Source organism: Paramormyrops kingsleyae, chromosome 6 (assembly GCF_048594095.1).
Source record: "Paramormyrops kingsleyae isolate MSU_618 chromosome 6, PKINGS_0.4, whole genome shotgun sequence".
NCBI classification, from domain to species: domain Eukaryota; kingdom Metazoa; phylum Chordata; class Actinopteri; order Osteoglossiformes; family Mormyridae; genus Paramormyrops; species Paramormyrops kingsleyae.
In genome coordinates, this window is record NC_132802.1 from 22,580,219 (window position 1) to 22,598,628 (window position 18,410).

General features: G+C 38.3%; 1 protein-coding gene across 6 annotated transcripts in view; it reads left to right on the forward strand.

Annotated features, from left to right (window-relative positions):
- Positions 1-1,071: 1,071 nt before the first annotated feature.
- LOC111842290 (membrane-associated guanylate kinase, WW and PDZ domain-containing protein 1-like) overlaps positions 1,072-18,410 on the forward strand; it is a 112,024-nt gene continuing 94,685 nt past the window's right edge. For 2 of the 6 annotated variants that reach the window (XM_072712892.1, XM_072712890.1), the window contains exon 1: positions 1,093-1,851. In XM_072712892.1, coding sequence (XP_072568993.1) covers positions 1,554-1,851 — 298 coding nt within the window. In that variant the 5' untranslated portion in view covers positions 1,093-1,553. Of the gene's footprint in view, positions 1,852-18,410 lie in introns of all 6 variants that reach the window. The other 4 variants (XM_072712895.1, XM_072712887.1, XM_072712888.1 and 1 more) reach the window with 4 other exon arrangements.

An 18,410-nucleotide genomic window follows, 5' to 3' on the forward strand; every position in this document is an offset into this window, starting at 1 on the left:
AACAACCCCTGAATTTCCAGGTCCTTTTGCAATCAATAAAAGTATACTGATCTCCAACCTGTATCTTCAGGTGAAGCCACAGTTTGAACTTCAATACTTCTGCAGGTCAGAATTGTATGGTGTTAAAACATCAGCATGTAAAACTTGAGTGTATTTTGGTATATTTTTCAAACATATACTGTTCACTGATACTCAACCTCTAGATAGTAACTGCAGAAAAACAGAAAAAATACTCTTCCATGGAGACTCACTGTTTCATTTTTTTTCTACTTCAAGAATTTGCAAAACAACAAACCAAAATATTATAGTGAAATTACTTAGTGGGTGCTATTTTCCTTGTGATATTTTACCTACCTGCTGTTACAGTACCTATCGCCTTTCACTATAGATGCATGGGAAATGTGAAATTTAATCAATGATTGACAGAGCAAAACTGGTAATGTGTACTATAATTACTGAGGAAGCGGTGTGGTTTAAAGGAGTCATTTTCACAGCATATCTATCTCCAGTTTCATATTTGCAAGTTAGAACTCATTTTTTAAATAAGAATGGAAGCTTTGACAATAATATATGCCAATTGCTATATTGTTTGTGTGAGTGTGTGTGTGTATATGTATATATATATATATATAATGTAAATCCTTTTACATATTACAAATAGATAACAGATGAACAAAAACAATAATAATCATCATTACTATTTTTATTATATAAAATCTAAAATAATAATAATCATCACAATATTAACAATCACATAATAATAATTATTATTATTACTATTATTATTTTTTTTATTATTATTATTATTATTTTTATTAACCATGACAAGTGGTTGCAAAAGGGATGGATTATTACGCGTATTATTATTATTATTATTGTCAGTGTGAATCGATTTACTTTCGCTTCTAATAATTTTATAATTTAGAAGTGAAATTTTTGCTTTTGCTAAATATTCTCTCCTCCTCCAGAATGAATCCGAGGACGTGTACGTACTGCACTGCTGGATCGAGGCTGGAGCGTTAGGACCCAGTGAAAGGTGAAGCCCTGGATCTGCTCCAGGGCCCCGGGAGCGCAGCAGGGCGCATGCGTCCCCTTCACTATCAGTTAATCCCAATTTCAGGAACCAGCGGAGCACAATGAACTCTAACATAACAGACAGCGCTGTACCTGCTTAAAGGAGCCGCGATCGGCGGAGAGCCTTGAACCAGCTGAGCGCACAGGTGAAATCTGCAAATATTTTACAAGAGAAAGAACTGAAAGTCTTCGTCTGCGGTAGAAAAGGGAATACTTTGGAAGTACATAAAAAGTCAACGTTAATGACGGAAAACCAAAGAGGCACAAACTGGATTAAGATCACTTTGATGAAACAACCAGTATGTTAAATTTGAGAAACAAAAAATCCAAACATGTGGTTTTGATCTGGAAGTCCGTGCACTTTTTAAAGCGGACCGTCGGAGTATGACTGCCTTATTTCTGATTAATAAGTGAGAAGTAACGTTTTATGTTTTCCCGTTTTCCCGCTGGACTATTTGCTTTTTATAAAGATTCTGACCATGTCCAAAGAAATACAGAAGAAAAGCCATTGGACCTGCAAGCTTAGGGAGTGCCTGGTATCCAGGGACGTTCACGGGAAGTATAACGTGGAACTGAGCGGCGGAGCTGAGATCGGCGAGTTTCCATACATTGGGGAAGTTGATGAAGACAATGTGCTTTACCAGCATGGTCGGCTGGCTGAGGGAGATTTAATACTGGAAGTTGAGGGACTCCTGGTGCCTGGATTGCCCCTATATGACGTATTGGCAATGATGAAAAATTGCAAGCACCATGTGGAGTTCAGAACTGTCAGACAAGGTAGGGGATGTGGCTTTATTCTCTATGCTTAACTCTCTGTTGCTTTTTTGTATCTCCGAAAGGGCTCTGAGCACTTGAGATGTCAGATTTCCCCAATTAGTGGTTGTGGTTTGTGACACTCGAAGTGTCGTATCTGGTGTATAAACGCAAAATGTGTTATGTGGTTGAACCAAACTTATGTGCTTTAATTGATAGGTTTCTGTTGATACGACTGGTGTCTGATTCAGGAAATGCAGGCATTATGCTTTTTATAAACTGTTTCTAAATGACAATGTACAGTTTGCTAAACCGGCTCCCCTTCAGAAGATGGCGCCCTAGGCCGTCGCCTATATCGTCTAATAGGTTGACTTCTAGCAAGTTTGAGTAAGACTTGCTTATATTTAAGTGTATGAAATAATATTTTTTTCCTGTAAAATAGCGGGTAGGTCAGTGGCAGTAATTGAAGGTCGTTTGAACCTTCAGAAAGGAATACAGGTGACGTGAGGAATATGACTGTCAGCAATCATCTGTCATTCATAAGTAGCAAACAGTCTGACATAAAACAGACTAGACAGTCCTCACTATTGTGCCTTATGGGTCTGTTATTGCACATTGTAAGTAAGTGCAGATTCAGGGTTTGTCTGATTTCGCAGCGGAGACTGTTCCAGCTTGTTCCATTAATGTTTTGTGGAGCCCAAATTAAACATGGGGGCATTCGGATGGAAGTCTGAATTTCTAAGACATTTCAGTTTTTTTCCCTTGAATAACAACCACGTGCAAAGCGAATGGGCGTTTAGCGGACTTGAAGCGTTTATTTATGGCGACTGTGATTATTAATAACATGCAGTTAGTTTTCTCTTACTATTAGTGTTTTAACACTCAGAGCAGTAATAGATCTCCACTGCACAATACATATATAGTGTACAGTAGCTTTCCTTTCACATGCAGCACAGCATGAAGGTAACACATGGTTGGACGAGGCGCAAATACAGTGGTACCTCAGTTCTCGAACTCATTAGAACTCGAATTTCTTAAAAGTCGAACCAACCAGTTCGAAATTTTTTTTACCTAGAACTCGATCTGAATCTCAGAAGTCAAACCGTGAACGCGGACCTAAGAACTTGTGCACACTGGGAAATGAGTCACGGGGCAAGTCTCTCAGCGGAAACAGGGTAACGCTTCAGTCTCAGCCTGGCATTGGCTGTGATAGCATGGTGCATATGTTTACACTAGCTGAATACATGTATTTAGACAGTAAAAATACATTTAGACAATGATAGATAGTAACAGTAATTATTATTATTATTATATAATAAAATACATTTAAAAATAAAGATTTCTTATTAATTATTTTATTAATAATAAACCATTAATACATTTAATTATAATAATATTGTCGTGCCCAGTGGGGACGGAGCGGAGACAAAGGCGCAGACGTGAGGGTATTGGGGAATACAGGGTATAATTACAGGTAAGGCAGGCAAAACACAGACTTACAATACAATAACCGGACTGGGGAAACAAACTGAAACGCGGACTAAATACAGAGGACTAATGACAACAGCCAGAAACAGCTGATCACACGGGAATTCCACACGGGGTTAACGAGGGGGCGTGGCACACGGAAGGAGCGGATGATCGGGGCAGGACACATTGTTTGGATGCATTTATTTTCTTATTTTAAAATTAGTGTTTTGATAAATGTGCTTAGATGTGTTTAGTACAGTATATGCTTTTCTTGTTTTGTTACAATTGTGATTCATTAATGAAGAACAAACATAAGATCAGTGTTTAACTTGTGTTATTATTTGTTCTGTCAGTAGTTCCTTACTTGTTTCTTCAGTAGTTCATAAAGGTTTACAGAATTAACAGATATAGTAAATATACAGTGTCCTCCAGAATTAATGGCACCCCTTATAAAGATTGAAAAAAACTGTTAGAAAAAATCTACCCTTCGGTGAAGTAGCTTCATCTCACAGTGAAAAATTAGAAACATCCAACCTTTCATTGAAAAGAATTTAAGAAATTATTTTTGACAAAAACACATGTGCCACAATTACTGGCACCCCTGAAAATTATACAGTAGTGAACACAATGTAACTGAAGCTTGTTTCCCATGTAAATTGTACATCATTGAGTTGATTGGAGTGTGTAGGAATGTTCAAGCTGTAATCCATGACTTCTTGATTAACTGGGGTACAAACGTGAGGTGACATAGGGGCCAAATTCCCTCAGTCATCCATCAATGTGGGGAAGATAAGAGAACACACAAACTAAATGAGGGAGAAGTGTGTTGACCTTCATAAGTCTGGGAATGGGTTTAAAAAATAGCTACTCACCTGAATATGCCGATTTCTACTGTTTGGGCAATAATAAAAAAGTGGACAACAACTGGAACTGTTACAAACCTGCCTGGAAGAGGACCCAAGTTTGGCCCCATGTATAGTGAGGAGGATCGTAAGAGAGGCAAAAAATCCCCAAGGATGACTGTTGTTGAATTACAAGACAAAGACATTTTTTGGGGTTACCACATCTCCAAAAATACCATCAGATGCCACCTTCATGCTAACAGATTATTTGGAATATATGCCAGAAATAATAATAATAATTGACACTTTATTGATCCCTCAACTTGCTCTTTGTAGAGTAAGTTGTCCGCGAAGGGCAACCACCCTGCTCTGTATTCTCCAACCTTATGAAATGTTATAGGAGAAGACTCAGTGCTCTAAAACTGGCAAAGGGAGACTGTACAAAGTATTAAATGCTGGGGTGCCAATAATTGTGGTTTTGTTGAAAATAATTATTTCTTGATGAAGGATTTGTTTTTCTTTGATTAAATTTATTTCAGTGAACGGGTGGATTTTTCTCATTTTTTCAGTGTGAGATGAAGCTACTTCAAAAGGTGGATGTTTTTTCTAACCCTTTTTTACAAAGGTTCTTTACAAAGGTTGCCAGTAATTGTTGAAATCAAGCATGTATCATTATTCATTGATGATGAATGAACATGCAATCAGTATATAACTAAGACTTAGTTTGTGGTTAATTATACCATAAGTATTAGCATAATAATGTATTATGCTAATTTTATTATTACACCCGACATGTTACCTGCGTACACTACAGTACTTTTTAATGACATAAAACCTGAATTCAAAAAGTGTTTAAAAATGAATTAAATCAAAATTTTTATTTAATTAATACCCACACCTTTTTGTCTGATTAGGTCATAATATCATTACATGACTGCATAGTCTCTGTTTAATAATACCCGCAGTGTAGCTCTAGCTGTCTCTTCTCTAAAATATGTTTAACTCTACACTCCTCTGTTAAGCTGAGAGTGCTTTGTGGGCATTAAAAAAAAATGCTAAATGAGGTGTTTTATTTGGCTTTGGTCATTTCTGTCAGTTCAGGTGAGGTGCTTTATCCTGAAGGCCTGGGAAACACACGTGCCAATGGGACTGAATACACATTAGAAAAATGGAATGCAAACTTCTGCCTGTTTAAAATCCATGTTAAACATAAGAAGGTACCTAAAAGGGGACCGATGAGTGAGTTTCAGCTCTGGCACTGGTGCTCAGATGCACTGCTCACTGCCCTTTATACAGTTTGATTTCTCACTGGCAGAGTGGTCTTTCATTGACTGGTTGAGTCTTTTGTTATCAGGTGTGTTGCGCTGGGTGGTAGGGTGTTAAAATCTATGTGCCTAGTTAGTAGAATCATGGTGTTACTCCTTTGAATGTGTGCTCCTTCTGTTTCATGTACTTATGTTAAATTGAGTTTAATTTAAAAAATTGACACAGCATTTTTAAATGCAGCATTTGCATTTATGTTGAGATACAATGTGTGTGCTTTAAAATTTCTTTAAATTATTAGAATGTTTTATTTTTGTTGCTTTTTAAAAGAAGTTTATTATGAGTTACAGTTCTTTCTGACTCCTTTACTCTTTAAATTAAATCTTGAAGGATATGGTGTGTTTTGTGCGTTGATGAAGTTTTGAAATTGAAATTTAGGTTCCTGAATGTGCCCTGCGTTGCCCTGTGTTGGCGGCTGCCCAGGGGTGGTTCCCGCCTGCGCCCACTGTTCCCGGGATAGGCTCTGGTCCCCCCTGCGACCCCGGTTGGGATTCTGCGGTTTCAGGAAATGGTTGGATGGATGGATGGTTCCTGAATGCCAAATTAGAATATGGATATGCTAAATTAGAATCACAGACATTTTAAGTTTAAGACACCACTCAGAGAGGGAACCCTTTATGAAATGCTACATTTAGCTTAGGAAAGCATGTTGTAAAGTAGATGTGGGTGCTGGACATTTGCTTTGGGCCGAAGCACTCCTGCATAGATGGAGTGAATGGACTGTATCCATGGAAGCAGATCAGGCCTCTGATGGCTACCATGCATTTGTTGACAGCCTCACCATAATCCTCTGGAGAGGGTGTGCGTGTGCGGACTCAGTGGAATACTGCGGTTGTCACGGGATTTTTTCTGTCCTCATTATTGGGTATTTCTTGATTGGCTCTTTTATTGAGGTACATTATTCTGGTTCATCAGCATTCAGAAAACAGACCCTAGGTGTACAGTCCACAGTTAGAGTACTGCAGGTGTATCGGGTGCTCACATCAGCTTTGGAAGGGCGTCCCCCCCCCCCCCAGCTTCAAGGTTCACTATATGTTTGATGCTAATTATGGGCCAATTGTACACAGGATAAAGGGGGAAATGTTGGGGTAAATCGAGTAGAACCAATGCTAACTACAGTATTTAATTGCTGGACTTAATACCATTGATGGAACTAGTGTGAATTTGTTAAACCACTGAAGGAGGATAAGATCAAACAAAGAGTGCAGGACACCTGAAGCAGTGGTTGTCAACCTTTTTGCACTGCGACTCAATATTTACCATGTCAGCTTAGTCACAACCCTGTAGTATAGGTTTAAATTAACGCTATGAGCAAGCATGCAGTACATTCTGCAATTTAGGCCAATCAATGCCTTAAATCTGCACATAAATCTGATTGGATGTGCCACTGAATTTTAAATTGAGCATCTCTGTGCTTTGGCTTCTCGGATGGGTTGCGTGCTCACTAGTTTTGTGCTAAGCATTTGCAGATCCAAGACCCATAATTTTAGGACTTGGGCTGGGAAATCTGATCATGGATCAGCACAGGAGCTCGCCGGTTTTAAAATGCTTACATTTCCAACTCTGCTTCGCAAACCTTTCAGAACTTGTTGTGATCCAAATTTGGGTCGCGAACCCACATGTTGAGAATCTCTGACCTAAAGCTTTGTTATAAGATGTGCGGTTCCTTGCATGCTTCTTCATCAGTTAGAAATCATGTACTGCTGAATGATCATGATTTTCTTGATATTTTGTTTCTTCCCAAGGATTATGTTTTCCTTTTTATCCACTGTAAATAATGTTTACATATTTCAGTGATGGAAATAATATGGTCCCCTTCAACAAAATTTTTCCATTCTCTTCTTCCCTTCTCTGTCACTGAAGTTTGTAGACTAGTGTGTATTAAGTGAAGTTCTCACTTTTCAGTTCCTAAATAACAGAGTAATTGAGCAACATAATTTAAACCAGGGGTGGCCAGTCTTATCCGCAAAGGGCCGCTGTGTATGCTGGTTTTCGCCGCAGCTCCCTAATTATATTACTAATTAGGGGACTGATTGGCTGAAGAGTCCTCACACCTGGGTTTGATCAGCTGACCTAAAGTTATCCCAGAAACCTGCACACACACAGGCCCTTCGTGGATAAGACTGGCCACCCCTGATTCAAACTAATATCTGTTCTTTAGAAAACAGCATTGTGCTATATCTGTGCTCTCTAACTGAAACACGTTTCTTTTATTTTGACATCCATGTTATGCAGCCGTTTATAAAGAATACTCACAATTTTTTTTTCTAGTCATCTTAGTCATCTTTGTTTTATGTTGTAAAGCAAAAGATGTCTATTTCTTGCAGTAAAATTTTATGGTCGAGGACGCAAATAATGTAGTAGTACACACTTACTTAATGCATTAATTAACCTGTAACTAATTGTTAGTTGGGCAATGATCCCATGTTTTTTCATCATTGACCTATCATGACGGTTCATGTATTAAATTCAGGAACTATATTAAAGTTAACTAATTAGTTTATAAGTAATATAGTTCCTGCATGGAATACATGAATTGTCATAATTCATTAATGATGAACTAACACTTAATTAATGGTTCATTAATGTATTAAGTGTGTAGTATTACATTGTGTCCCCTCAAGTAAAGTGTTACCAATTTTATTTACTTGTTTGTTAATGACAGCAGCCGCTTTAAAGAAATCATGCAACAGTGCAGTTCCTTATGGTAATAATGCACAAAAAACATATGTTTGAAACATATGTCGATGGTTTCTAAAAGGAAAAACCTCCGGACATTGTGACAGGCAGTCAGTTTAAATTTCCTGACTAAATTAATTGCTTCTTTAGTGACATTCGCGCAGAAAGTGATAGTGGAAAAATTATACTATTTTTGTCAGTTTAATGGTAAATTGCATATCACCTCATAATCCACCCATCTAACAACTGGGCAGGATGGCAGTGTGGCCAGCAGCCCGTCCCAGGTGGCACAGAGCACAAGGCTGGGCTGCACCCTGGGTGAAATGGCAGTTAATTGCAGGGCACGTAACTATAGTCACAAAATCATACACTATGGGCACATTAAAGATGCCAGTTTTAGCTTCACTGTGTGTCTTTGGACTACAGAAGGAAACCTGCACAAAGAAGGGGGAATATGCAAGCTCTATACACATAAAGCGGAGATGCGAACCCCCACCCAGGGAGGTGTGACTAGTCCATTGCGGGAGGGGGGGGGGGCAGTTCATGTAGATGACTCAAGGCTGTTGATGATGTCATGGTAAGCTATGAAGAATTTAAGAAAAATAGTGCCAAATCTTCCCTGCTATCTGTGTGATCATCCCATTCAGTTATCAGTCTGTATTCCCAAAAACTTTCATCACATTGTGCTAATGTTTACCTCTGAAAGACCTGATACAGGCTTCTTGTCAACTGATTTATCTGGACTGTTTCATAGTCTTTAAAGCAATGGAACATTTTTCATCATTTAACCCTCTAGAGTTAACAGATCCATCCACGGAACCAAACTGAGGCTGGAAGCAGCGCTGAACGCCCACCCATTTGCAGATAGAGCTATTCATATGATAACGATATGATAATTCCGTGGATCTTAATGGGTCAAGAAAACCCATGAATACTCCCGTAAACAAGAGCACATGTCTGTGTTTTGTTTACACTGATTGAGGAGCTGTAACCATTTATTTTGTGATCTGAGAGAGTTTTTACTGAGGACAGCTAAGCAGATGCATTTAACTTAGTAAAAAGAATCAAGGTAAAGCAGATATTTCCTGCACTGGATTTGATCTTGAGTTTTGAACCTAGAGTTTTGTTTACACATAAACTGCTCATGCTCTTAGATCCACTTTCAAAGCAACCGGAAAGGTCTGCTTTTTGAATTATTTAAAATTTTAAGATCGGGAGGAAAAACTTCTTTTTTGAAAAAGCTTTCTGTGGAAAGGTAGAAATAATGTTTTATTTTTAAAGATATAAAAGTTCTATTTTTTAACCCATAGCAAAGTCAGCAGTAAACTCTGATAACCGGTTCTTTCCAAATAATACATAGGAACCCAAATATGAAACAGCAACAAATTCTCTCCAAATATGTGTCAATTAAAAGCCTTGAGAAGTCATCAGTGTTTGAATAAGAACAGACATTCTTCTTTTTATGCTAAATAGAATCATTTCATCACATTTCCTGTGTGAGGTTTTTTTTTTAAAAACTATTTTGTTGGTATTATTACATTTTATAAATGGAGGAACCCAGGATGCATAAAATGAATAGAACTACTGTAATAGCATTTTGCTGGTTGTAAACGAGTTGGTGGTTGTAACCTGAAGACTTCAGGAGGTCTTTTCTAGCCTAATGAGTTGAAGTTAAAAATGCTGCTAGATTTTTTGAAAACCTCTTTTTCTAGGTTTTCAAATTTGGCAGGAAGCATCTAAATCTTTCAAACTACTTATTCATTTCTAAACATTAAACACTTTACGTTCTACAAGTTTAAATGTTTTTTGTGCAGATTTAACATCTCCAACAGCTTTCCACCTAGCTGACAAATTTTGATTTTTTTTGTCAAATTCATCACTAAAGGCAAATATTGCATAATGATAATGCATTTTTGTCTGATTGACAGAAAATTAAATTGAAAGGTATCTGAAAATATAAGATATCAATGGAAAATTTGAGTTCCTGGTGAGCATTTCCTGGCCTCCTACTCATAAATACCTATACTTCTTCCAGATGTGAAATGATGTTCACCCTGGAATGCTTCTCCTCAGCAGATGTGTCAATGTAAACTAACGTTTCCAGGAAGATCAAAGAATTATGCCATTGTTCTGCTGTTGGCCATATCCAAGCTCATGTGATCTCCGATCAGTCTTGGCTACAAGTGAAATGAATTTTTTTCAAGAGGCAAAATAAATGTGAAAAATTATTTCCCCAGTTTTTTCCTCATCAGTCATAAGTCCTCATCAGATCCTTTGGAATTTCACATAGCTGATGGTATTTTATTGATTCATCATATTGCATGACTCATTAGCGGTACTGCAGAATCCTGTTGCGATATTTGTCTTTGTGGCATTCTGATTGCTGATGTTTACTTTGTTTTTTGTGCTGCATCTGTTTATCTTCACGAGTAATTTAGCAAGTTTTTAGATTTTTAGCAAAGTTGTTTTTATTATCTACATACAGCTCTTGTGAAATAATTTGTATTAGGTTTCTCATGCTTTAACTTTCTGTCTGAGTTTTCATGACGGCGATTGATTTATTAAAAAAAATACTCACATAAATAAAATACATTTTATTTAAAATAATTGCAGACAGTATACCCTTTACCCTAAAACTGAAATTCAGCTGATTTTCTTCTTTTTTGGTGTAGAGTTTTCAGGAGTAGATCTTTCATTTACAAATTCCAAAAGAGAATTTAGGGGCAGTATCACAAAGGCAGCTATGCTGTTGCATTGGCAGTGCAAGGGCCCTTACACACTGACACATATATGCTTTATAGCGCTTACTGAAGGTGCTGCAGAGTGTCATACAGTTTCTTTGCATTCCTTCTTTGGAGATCTTGTGTTCCTCTTAGTTTCTATGGACTTCAGGTTTAGGAAGGTGTAAGATCACTTGTAATTCTTATGTTCTTTCATCCTGATTTTGCAATTACTCTGATAGTTAAGCACTTGTGTATAATGCATGATGAATTATTTCGTTCCAAAAGTGTTTTCATTGTGGTGTCCCAATTTAAAACATGTCTTATCTCATCTAACATTTTTTTTTTCATTCTAAGAACGTTTATTAAATATTACGATTATGGTATGGAAACATTCAAAGTATTCAGTTTTCCTGATGATCCCAGAATGTTATTTCACTATTACAACTACTACTAGCTGGGATTAGTCTGTGGTGTCTTGTTAATGTCCCCTTTTTTATTTGGTAGAAGTTCTCTACTCTTTTCTCACCATTAGAATGGCATGTGGGTACCTGTATTCCTCTCTGTCTATAAGGTTTTAAAGATCTTATGATTTTCCCCTCAGCCGATGCTTGCTCTTCTTAATGGTACATTCCTTCTCAGTGTGTGGCAATGCTCTACTTTCCATGGTTAAAGTAAACTTTGTACTGTTTATTTAAACATGTCTTGGTTTTGGTGCTGATCTTCTGCTGCCGTGGTGACACTTAGGGTGCTGCAATTAGCTGCCCTAATAGGACTGGATGTCCTTTGTTGTGTTTTTAGTGTTTTTTTCACTGCACAAAGCTAATCAGATGAAGCTAATGATTTCTCTCATTCTCACTGCAAAATATACAGCACTATATTGAAACTAGGCCTGCACAATTATTCAAAAAACCACGATCTCGATTTATACCTCTATGCGATCCATTTCTAAATTTTTATTACATCAACTGGATTAAAACAAGCGCTCCTACTTTTCCCTAGAGAGTCTCAAGCATTCCATAATTTGGCATTCTCTTTACAGGGCATGTTTTCACTGCACCAGGTACCTTACTTTTGGTACTTCAGGGTGGTTTTCCACTGGTGTAAAAACCAGTACCGGCACTGAATGACATCACAGCATGAGGTGGGGTATTTTGAATTGAATTTGAAGAATGGCTGTAGTATATTATAGGGCTGGCCAATGTGCGACATTATTAAATATAAATATCAAATTTTGCTATTTTAATTATTATTCCTTTCCAAGATTATCTAGTATATGTTTAAAAATCAGTTTAAAGTTTACTTCCGCGGCTTTTTATTTTGTATTGTGTATTTGTATTGTGTGTGGGCAGTAATTAAACAGTATCATGAATGATCATGTGCGAGACAATAGAATGACTGTTTTCAGCTGATCTTTTGTTTACACAGACTGTCTCACACGATTTTATCTTTACTCAATCATAACCTTCCGTGAGGAGGTAAATCTCAGTAGAGCAACAGCATAGTTCCCATTATCTGGTAAATACCGGACTTTGACCAGGAAAATATGCTGAAATCTGACACATTCAAATCTCTCTGGTCATAATGTCTAGTGAAAATAATTCCCTGTAAACACAATTGTGAATTATATTAAAATAGGTTAAAACTGATATTATCACATATCTTTCTATTTAAAAAAACGAATCTTCATTTTTTCATTTGAAACAGCCTACTTTTCAATAAAAATATTATAAATCTACATGCCTTGATGATGTCATTATTTCTATGGCCTGCTTATCAATTGTTTTTAAGCTCAATAATAAGCACAGATAATATTTGACCAGCATTTCTCCCAATTATCCAGGACATCGAAATCTGCTCAGCAGGGGTTAATATGGAATTTGTGAGGGGGGGGGGGGGGGGAATCTGAGATCCGGTGTAGAGGTGTAGACATGTTGATCGGCACTCTTTTTTTTTGTAAGAGAACCGCTGAACGACACCATAGAACCTTTCCTGTTTTTGTCAGGCAGCCTTTTCTACCGTCACATGACACAACCTTGCGGCACTTGGCTTGAAACCTACAAATTACATAGACATCAGCAATGCAGAAATTCTTTCATTGGGAAATCAAAGCAGCCCAACAGCTCAATGTTTGCAAAGTCACCCTATCAAGAGAAGGTAGCAACAGAGCGGCTTTGAATACATCGTATCTAATTAGGCACTTGCAGAAACATAGTAAGAATTGCGAGGCTTACTGAAGAAGGCACCAACACCTACTGTACAGTATGTATACATATTTTAATATTTATTAAAATATTGGTTAGGGACATGGAATTGGCAGATATAAATACTGAATAGATTGGATTGAGGAAAAGCTATATTGTAAGTCAAAACTAACTGAACTATACAGAAAAAAAGGAAGCACTATTGCATGGAAAATGGCAATCATCATTATTTTAGTAGCTTAAATATCAGCCAAGACTGTCAGATCAAACTGGTGCTGATATCTTGATTATTGAATATCGACTGATAACACACATTAATATAAGGTGCATCTCAAAGGTTAACATCACTTTTTACTTAGCTAGCTAATTAGCTACCACATAGCTATGGTAGCAATAGTCAAGACTAACAAAAAAAAACATAGCTACAAAAGAGAAGCGTTTCCCAAAAGCATCATGAACCCACTGAAGAGATTAACTTAACTGTTACAGAGATCATTACGTGCTACAAAATGGGGCCGAGTTTCCCAAAAGTGTTACAGCACATCATCACCGTAGCATAAACATCATCAGGTATTGCTTCCTTCTTAAATATTAATGAACCTTACCCTGTCACCGTACCTTTCAGGGAATCGTTTGCCATGGCCGCTTCTTTGCTCGTCTACTTGCAGCACGTGAACACAAGAATGTGCAATCTGGAAGTTTGAGTATCTTTAAGGAGGATTTTGCCCCCAAAATCAATTCTGATATTATGGATCGATGCAGTTGAATCACCACCTATATATTATATAATCAGTTCATCACAATGCAATGATGCATCTTTACACCTCTAGTAGAGCTGGGTGTTATATCAGATTTTCAGTTTATATTCTGTACATTTTTACATACAAAACAGCTTGGGAAAGTCTCATTGTATTGATTTTTTATTTTTTTTTAGCCAAGTGTATTATTCCTCCTCCTGCCCCTGTCTGTAACGAAGTCCATGCCTCTGATGCACTTTCATATTTCACCCCTCACCCACAATAGTGCAAATTGATGAGAGAATTGAGCAAGTTAATGGAGATTCGGAGAGCAGAAATAATCGGTAGCAACGGATCTATTATGTGGGGATGGTTTGGCTTCAAAAGATCAGGAGATTAGCAAAGCACAGTCATGTGTAAACTATGCCTGGAAAATATCTCAAACAAATTATATCAGTGCAGCCAATCTAGTCCACCATCTCAAAATATGATACACCATTCAGTATGAAGAATGCATCAAGCTACTGCCCAGTGTTCTTCTCCTGCTGCCAAAAACCAATGTGGTTTCCCAAAGCAAAGGAGATTAGCGGCTCCATTTTCACACGATGTATTTCACAAAAGGGACTATGCTAAGTTAAAAGAGATTAAGACTGTGGTTGCGTACCACATGGCGAAGAATACGGTCCTCGTCAATACGGTGCAGAAAACAGGATTTAATAATAATGACTCTTTATTGACCACCATCAGAAAACTCTATTTTCCATCTACCTCATCTTGCTTCCCATGACACACATGTAGGTGAGAGCAAACATGGCAGCAAAGGGCAGCAGCACCCGTGGAGCTGGGGGTTAAGGGTCTTGCCCAAGGACCCACAGACGTGGCTATTCTGCTAAGGCAGGGCTTGAAGCGGTGACCTTCTGATCACAGGCACAGAAGTTTAGCCCATTAATCGCAGATGAGTTGCTCAGCCATAAGTTCTTTTCCAGCAAAGTTATGCATTGAATTAAGAATTTATTTTTGCATTTTATGTGATTTTGTTGCACTTTTTAGGTTTTCCAGTTGAAAAACACCAATGTGACTCAATAAAGTCTTACAGGCGTTTCCCAGGTTACGAACGTGCCTTGCATGATTTTCCAGATTGCCCGTTGTGTGCATGTATGTGCCCTGTAGTGGACTGAGATCCTGTCCAGGGTGGATCTGGTGCCGTATGCTGCCTGGGAAAGGCTCCATGGTCCCCCTAAGGCCAAGAACAGGATTAGTGGGAGGACGGTGGATAGATGGAGTTCAAGGTGCATGTTGTACAAATGCCTTTGGATAGTTGATTTTAAATAGGAAACTAAATTATCAGTATTTATGTGGATGTTACATATTTGTTTCCATCCATCCTTTTTCTATGGAGCCTGTACCCTGATGCAGGGGACGCCTTAGACAGGATGCAAGTCCAGTGCAGTGCATTCATACTCACACATACCAAATTTCCTAACTGCACGCCATTGGACCATTTAAGGAAACTCATCACACACAGAGCCAGTGGCTAAAATCCAAGGTTCAGCCCTGCAGGTGTTGCTGCACACTGAGGCACCACTAACCATTCAGGCATCCAGATTGACCTCAACACCATTATCGGCACCCAACTGCTCTACTGCCAGACAACAAACTGCACATATTTTAATAATTAAACTTTTTAGGATATTTTCCATATGGCTTTATGTCCAGATGAGAATAGTAGACAGCATTAAAATGCATTTAATGATATTTAATAACTTGTCATAGATTTATTTTTGTAAATTTAGGGCCACGTTTTAAAATTACAGTGCATTTATAATGATACTACGAAGCTGGAAAAAAAGCCTTTCTCAATTAGGATTTGCATTGAACTAATGCTCTTGGTTTGCCTTATCACTGATCCTCGGATGCCTTTACTAAAGACGAAAGAGTATTTGCTGGCCTAAGGTGATGACCTGCTTTATAGCAGTGGCACTGCAAAGACATGGAGGCATTGGTGTAAACCGAAACTCATCTCGAGAGGCTGCTGTTACCGTTGAATTGTATAGTACCTGCATTGTACAGTGTAAGGACTGGCAATTCGCAGGTCTGTGATGAAGGAAACAAATATCCTCAAGAGTGCTGATGCATGTCTACGAACAGAGATGAGAATTGCTTAGTGTGGTATTTTAATGTTTTGAACACTACTTTCAGTGTTTGAACACACAAGTACAGGAATGGATCTGATGCCATTGAACTTTGGTACTCACAAAGATTTTGCAAACTCCCCTGGAGAAGAATGAAAACAAACAGTTTGATCGTATCTTTGGGAAGCTGGAAGACCTGTATGAATGTATACAGAAGACTATATGGTCTATATATTTGCTAGGAGCCACAATTACTTGACAGACACCTAATAGTTATTATTGTACATTAATGCTATAGTGAGGCACTATGACCTCACCATTCAGTGTTACAGTGATATTTGTTTGCTGTTCCGACGTGTATTATAATTTTGAAAGTTTTTTTTTATTTTGCTGAAGGTAAGTTAATCTTGCTTAAAATGTTTGCTGCTTTTAAATTGATTCCTCCATCACTGAGGTCTACATATAAAGTAGACTCTATCTTCTTAAATTAAAGAGCCTTTATTGAGCTCTGCTCAACAAATAAGCCTTTCAACAAAAAAGATCACAAAAAAAATACATACCACTTTAGGCATGTTGCTTTCACTGAGGTAGAAATTTGTCAACTGGGAGGGGGAGGGATGCTGGCAAAATTTGTTGACTTCAGCGGGGTAGTAAGTAAGTAAGAATTGTGGAATGAAAAATTTCTAGAATATTCCACAAAATTTTCAGAAGGTACCGTTAATTGTGGGATGTCTGTGCTAATAAGGTGTACCGCGGTATTTTGGGTACAGTATTCTGAAATCTTGGGGATAAAATTAGCAGTTTAGTGAAACTTATGTAGGAATCTCTCGAGAACCCCCCGGCTCGGCAAGAAGACACCATGTTAATATAATCGTCAAGATTGGTTTTGAAAATACTGTCAAAGTACCATATATATAATGTCTGGATGGTGTGACAGTAGGAAAAATTACACTAAATCTGAGTGAAATTCTCTACAGAATATCTTGTAAATAAATAATTCCATATTACACTAGTTTTGGGGAGCATTGAGGTTTTTTTTGCAAAAACAACAGATGGTCTACATGCTCTGGGGTATTAGAATGCTTCTTTAGGCAGAGAGCTGCATGTTTTGGCCGTTCAGCTCGGGGTGGTGTCTGAGTAAGATGTGCAAATGTTAATGGTTTTGCCACAATATTTAAGTTTATCGTGGTAAATCTTGCAGGTGGCTGTCTGGTTGCTTTATAGACTAAAAGGTTTGCCCAAATTCTGGATTTAAACTAAGGCAGCACTGGAGTAGTCACTGCACATGCTTGGTCAGTCATGACAACATTGTGCCAGACTCATGATCCAGGTTAATGCGCCCTCCTAGCTCCTGATAGGGTTCCTGAGGGCCGCTTTGAGACACACCGCCATAGCCAAATTGGGCCATGTGCTGCTGGCCAAATATATTAGAAGTGACAAATGCTGACCCACACAAATACAGTAACTTGCATTTCAATTTTATATTTAAAAATCAATTTTTAACTCGTGGCGGTCTTAAAATCCCCACCCTGAAGAATCGCGATTTGTAGGCAAACTGATTTTCCCCCATCCCTAGTAGTTATGTTCCAGTCTGTGGGCACCTGTTCTCATCCTCACCAGATTCTATAGTCTCCAGTTATCTACAGTATTTTACTTGTGTCCTCTTCATTTTATAATTGTGTGTGTGTGTGTGTGTGTGTATAAAATATATGGTATAGTGCTGGTCTGGTCAGCTTCTCCACTTGTATTTCCAGTTATGCAGGGATACATAACGTTTGTGTCTTTTAACAGACGTCTGCATGTGGGAATCGTTTGGAGCGTAACCTGGCTCCCTCTTCCCTCTTCCATTTTATTTTTATTAGGTTATGTGTCTGCACTGTTGTATATACAGAAGTGCCTCCTGACAGCTGCTGACTGCACTGACCTTCAGTACGGTTTCAGTTCCTCTACCTTGTGTGCTAGGCTGTGAATTTCAACAGAGAAATAAAACGGCGCTAAACAGTGGAAAGATGTATGCCTGATCCTAGGCTCTCATGCTGCTGATGTCATAGACTGTTTTGATATTGGCACCGTGTGCTGGCCATACCTGTTAAGCAGGTACTTCCTGACAGATGGCTTAGGGAAGATATCATGCTGTGAATACCACTATTGAACCCTATGGACCACATTGTGCAGGTCAGTGTCCAGGTGCCCTGTCTTTCGTGTGTTGCTTGTGTTCTGGCCTGCCTGTTACACATTATCCCTGGTGCAAAAAATCCAAAGGGGAATGAAGAGACGGGACCGGGACACGAGACCTGGAAAACAAAACAAGACCATTAAACGGGGCACCAGGAACAGAACGGACACACAGAACAGGCATAAAGGCAGTAGCTAAGACACCAGCCGGCTGATCATGGGGAAAGCAGACAAGCACCGGGGCACCAAGAAGGGAGACACTGGGGTAACACTAACTGAAGGAACAAAGGGGCCAGGAGTA